Genomic DNA, 2,864 nt, shown 5'->3' with positions numbered 1-2,864 from the left:
GAAAATGTTAATTTAGATTTTTAGTCCGTAGTTATAAGTTATATTTTAATTTATTTATTATCCATTTAATTAGTTTTAGATTAGTTGCAAGTAACTCTTGTTGTTGAAAAATTACATCAGTAAATACTTAAAAATGTGAATAAAATAATAAGAGGAAATAAAGTATCGTTTTTCTTTCGTTACATATATGTATGTATATTCCCTGAACATACCATATGCATTCACTGAACATACAAATGTACATTCACTGAACATACCATGTACATTCCCAGAACATACCATGAACATACAGTGTATTAACTCTGACAGGTTCCTGGGACATGCATGGAATGTTCATAATGAAACTCATGTATGTCCCAGGAATATGCATGTACATCACATGAATGTTCCAGGTATATTCTGGGAATATCATTTTGCGATGTGGGTTGAACGCAAGTACCTTAAGGGTGGCGGATCCAGCCAAAGCTCCAATGCACTGCACTATAACATACAGTATCGCTTTCACTACTTTGATGTTTCCTACAGACAACATTCCCGCTGTTACGGCTGGATTGAGGTGAGCGCCGCTCACATGACCAAGAGCCTAAAAGTGAGGAAAAAATTAGTTGCGTCTCGATTTTTTAAACAGTTTTAAACCTGTTAAAATCAAAGCCTTTCACTTCGTCGTTTCTGCATCGTCATTAGATTGGTTTGACGATGATGGGGCTTTTTTCGAGCTCAATTTTGGAAGTTGAAAGTAACCGCAGCAAATAGAAAAACCTGCCCAATTCTTAACAGTGAAAGCTGGTTCGAGTCCACTTTGAAATCGATAAAAAAGTGGCAATTTTACCTGAACACAGACGAAAACAACCAGTCCGAATGTGAGCGACACCAACACGAAGTTGGGCTTGTGTTCCGCACTGAAAGCCATCACAATCACCGATCCGCATCCGAAGAAATTCAGCAGGAAGTTGCCGAGGAATTCGGCCAAAAGAGCCTTCCATACGGCGTTGATCACTTTGGATGAAGACACCTCATTGATGCCTAAAACTTCTCGGAAATTGCCCATTTTGCAACCTTCTATCACCTGCAAACAGAGTGGACATTAATCGGCCATACTTTGATCAGGAAAATACGCGGAATATCGGTTTTTTGTCAAGCAATTACTGTGTTTAGGTGCATTTAATTGGTACCTCAAGGGGCAATTAGCCACACCTGACTGGTTCGTCATGCAATTTCCTACAGAGTATCTGGACAAATAGTTTATATTTATTGATGAAGAAAGAGACAATAATAACGACGCAATAATCACTTTTTTAAATGTACGATGCGTAAAGTTCCTAATCTATTTTTTAATACGGCCGGATGTTCACGGTACTGCCCATAGGCATAGTAAAATGCGATTATTTCAATTTTAAACCACAATCTATTGTGCTTTATGTTGCACCAAATCATAACGGTTCTCTGGTTGGTTTCCTCCAATATTTTACATAAAAAACAGCTTTTCCGACATCAGCAGCATGAGGTTCATTCAGATTGACAATGCGGCCGCTTTTAAAAACAATTCTTTGAATTTTTTAAGTTTTTTAAAACTAAACGTTTTTAATTGTAATCGGAATCAGTTCCAAACCGAAGAAATGTTCAATCAGGATTCGACTCGACCTACTTTGGAAGTTATGAATTTTTCGATATGAGCGGGTCAAAATTTTGAAGATTTTACTTGCAGTCTCAATATAATCGAGTGCCAAAAATCAGCCCGTACATAGATTTCAATGAAATTTGGTATGTAGGATCGCAAAACGTTTGTCTTTGCTGCGTGTAAATTTTAACATCTGATTCGCACTGATTTGGAACGTATGAATATTTATTTATGAGCGGGTAAAAGTTTTGAGGACTTTATTTGCAGCCTGACATATCATCGATCGCCAAAAATCAACCCGCCCTTCGATTTCAATTAAATTCGATCTCTAGGTTACTGAATTATTTGTGCTGACTTCAGATAAATTTCAACTTCCGTCTTCCATTAGTTTGAAAGTTACGAATTTTTATTCATAAGCGGGTAACAATTTTGAAGTTTTTGCTTGCAGTCTCAAGTATAATCGATTGGCAAAAATCAGCCCGACCTTCGATTTAAATGAGATTTGGTCTGTGGATTCCTGTATCATTTGTGCTCACTCCAGAGAAATTTCAAGTCCCAAGTTGCACAAGTTTGGAAGTTGTAAATTTTTATTCATAAGCGGGTAAAAGTTTTGAAGATTTCACTTGTAGTCTCAAATATCATCGATTGCCAAAAATCAACCCACCCTTCGATTTCAATGAAATTCGGTTTGTTGATTCCTAAATCATTTGTGCTCACGCCAGAGAAAATTTAATCTTCTAACTTGCACAAGTTTGGAAGTTGTCGATTTTTATCCATAAGCGGGTAAAAATTTTGAAAATTTCACTTGCAGCCTCAAAAATGATCGTTTGCCGAAAATTAACTCGCTCTTCGATTTCAATGAAATTCGACCTGTAGGTTTCTGAATCATTTGGGTTCACTCTGGAGAAATTTCAACTTCCGCCTCCCACTAGTTTGGAAGTCATGAATTTTTATTCATAGGCGGGTAAAAGTTTTGAAGATTTCACTTGTAGCCTCAAATATCATCGATTGCCAAAAATCAACCCACTCTTCGATTTTAATGAAATTCGGTTTGTTGATTTCCGAATCATTTGTGCTCACTGCAGAGAAGTTTCAACTTCTAACTTGGACAAGTTTGGAAGTTGTCAATTTTTATCCATAAGCGGGTAAATATTTTGAAAATTTCACTTGCATGCTCAAAAATCATCGTTTGCCAAAAATTAACTCGCTCTTCAATTTCAATGAAATTTGACCTGTAGGTTTCTGA

The 2,864-nt window shown here is 36.6% G+C and overlaps 1 protein-coding gene across 2 annotated transcripts in view; it reads right to left on the bottom strand.

Annotated features, from left to right (window-relative positions):
* Positions 1-2,864, bottom strand: part of LOC109540217 (aquaporin AQPAe.a) — an 11,198-nt gene that overhangs the window by 5,935 nt on the left and 2,399 nt on the right. For both annotated transcript variants that reach the window (XM_019908484.2, XM_019908483.2), the window contains exons 2-3: positions 830-1,066; positions 440-583 (exon numbers count right to left, since the gene is read on the bottom strand). In XM_019908484.2, the coding sequence (XP_019764043.1) occupies positions 440-583; positions 830-1,048 (363 nt within the window). In that variant the 5' untranslated portion in view covers positions 1,049-1,066. The remainder of the gene's footprint in view (positions 1-439; positions 584-829; positions 1,067-2,864) is intronic.

The sequence above is a fragment of the Dendroctonus ponderosae genome, unplaced genomic scaffold (genome assembly GCF_020466585.1).
Source record: "Dendroctonus ponderosae isolate FM_Combo_2020 unplaced genomic scaffold, Dpon_F_20191213v2 Dpon_F_20191213_7, whole genome shotgun sequence".
Classification (NCBI taxonomy): Eukaryota; Metazoa; Arthropoda; class Insecta; order Coleoptera; family Curculionidae; genus Dendroctonus; species Dendroctonus ponderosae.
This window is presented reverse-complemented; position numbering and strand designations above follow the sequence as displayed.